This window comes from Eimeria mitis, genomic scaffold (assembly GCF_000499745.2).
Source record: "Eimeria mitis Houghton genomic scaffold, Emh_scaff6763, whole genome shotgun sequence".
Classification (NCBI taxonomy): domain Eukaryota; phylum Apicomplexa; class Conoidasida; order Eucoccidiorida; family Eimeriidae; genus Eimeria; species Eimeria mitis.
The window spans coordinates 897-1681 of NW_013574880.1; the positions used below are offsets into that span (position 1 = coordinate 897).

At 55.5% G+C, this 785-nt stretch overlaps 1 protein-coding gene across 1 annotated transcript; it reads right to left on the minus strand.

Moving 5' to 3' along the window:
- Positions 1-123: 123 nt before the first annotated feature.
- EMH_0088930 (uncharacterized protein) lies at positions 124-780 on the minus strand (the record flags this gene model as incomplete). The annotated part of the gene is made up of 1 exon (XM_013501356.1): positions 124-780. One exon carries the CDS (start codon positions 778-780, stop codon positions 124-126), a length of 657 nt encoding a protein of 218 aa, XP_013356810.1.
- Between the last annotated feature and the right edge of the window lie 5 nt (positions 781-785).

A 785-nucleotide genomic window follows, 5' to 3' on the forward strand; every position in this document is an offset into this window, starting at 1 on the left:
ACTCCGCGTCTGATACAGTTGTCGTAGGCCTCGTCCTTCTGCTTGTCACAGAGTCCTCATCTGGTGCAGTTGTTGTTAGTCTTGTTCTTCTGCTTGAGCCAGAATTGTCGTCTGCTGAAGAGGTTACTGTAGGTCTGGTCCTTCTTGTTGCCACTGCAGATTCCCCTGTTGCAGCTGTTGTCGGTCGTGTCCTTCTGCTTGTGCCGGGGTCTTCTTCTGGCTTGGGAGTCGTCGTAGCTCTGCTTGCTGTAGATGATTCATCTGCTGGGCGTGTAGTTGGGCGTGTTCGTCTACTTGTGACAGACTCGTCACTGGACCTTGTGGCAGAAGGAGCTCGTGTTCTTCTGCTTGTGACAGAATCCTCTCCAGATTGTGTAGACGTAGTTCTCCCTGCTCTGCTTGTGACTGAATCTTCTGCCTCTGATGTTGTAGTTGGTCTTGTCCTTCTACTTGTGGCAGAGCGTCCTTCGTCTGATGTTGTCGTCGGTCGTGTCCTCCTGCTGGTTGTAGAGCTTCCGTCCGGTGGCGGGGTTGTTGTGCTGCGCGCTCTGCTGCTTGCATTTTCTCCTCGCCGGGAGTCTGCGGGGTTCCTTTCCCTCCTTCCGCCTCCTGATCCGTCATCTCCTGATGCAGAAACAGCTGTCCTATCTCTCCCTTCTGCTGCTGCTGCTGCAGGTGCGTCGCCACCACCACGAGATCGCCCAGAGCTTCGCTGACTCCGCGCTGAGGAGGATCCGCCTCCTCCCGGTTTTGCTTGCATTCCCTCGGCCTCTGCTTCATGTGGC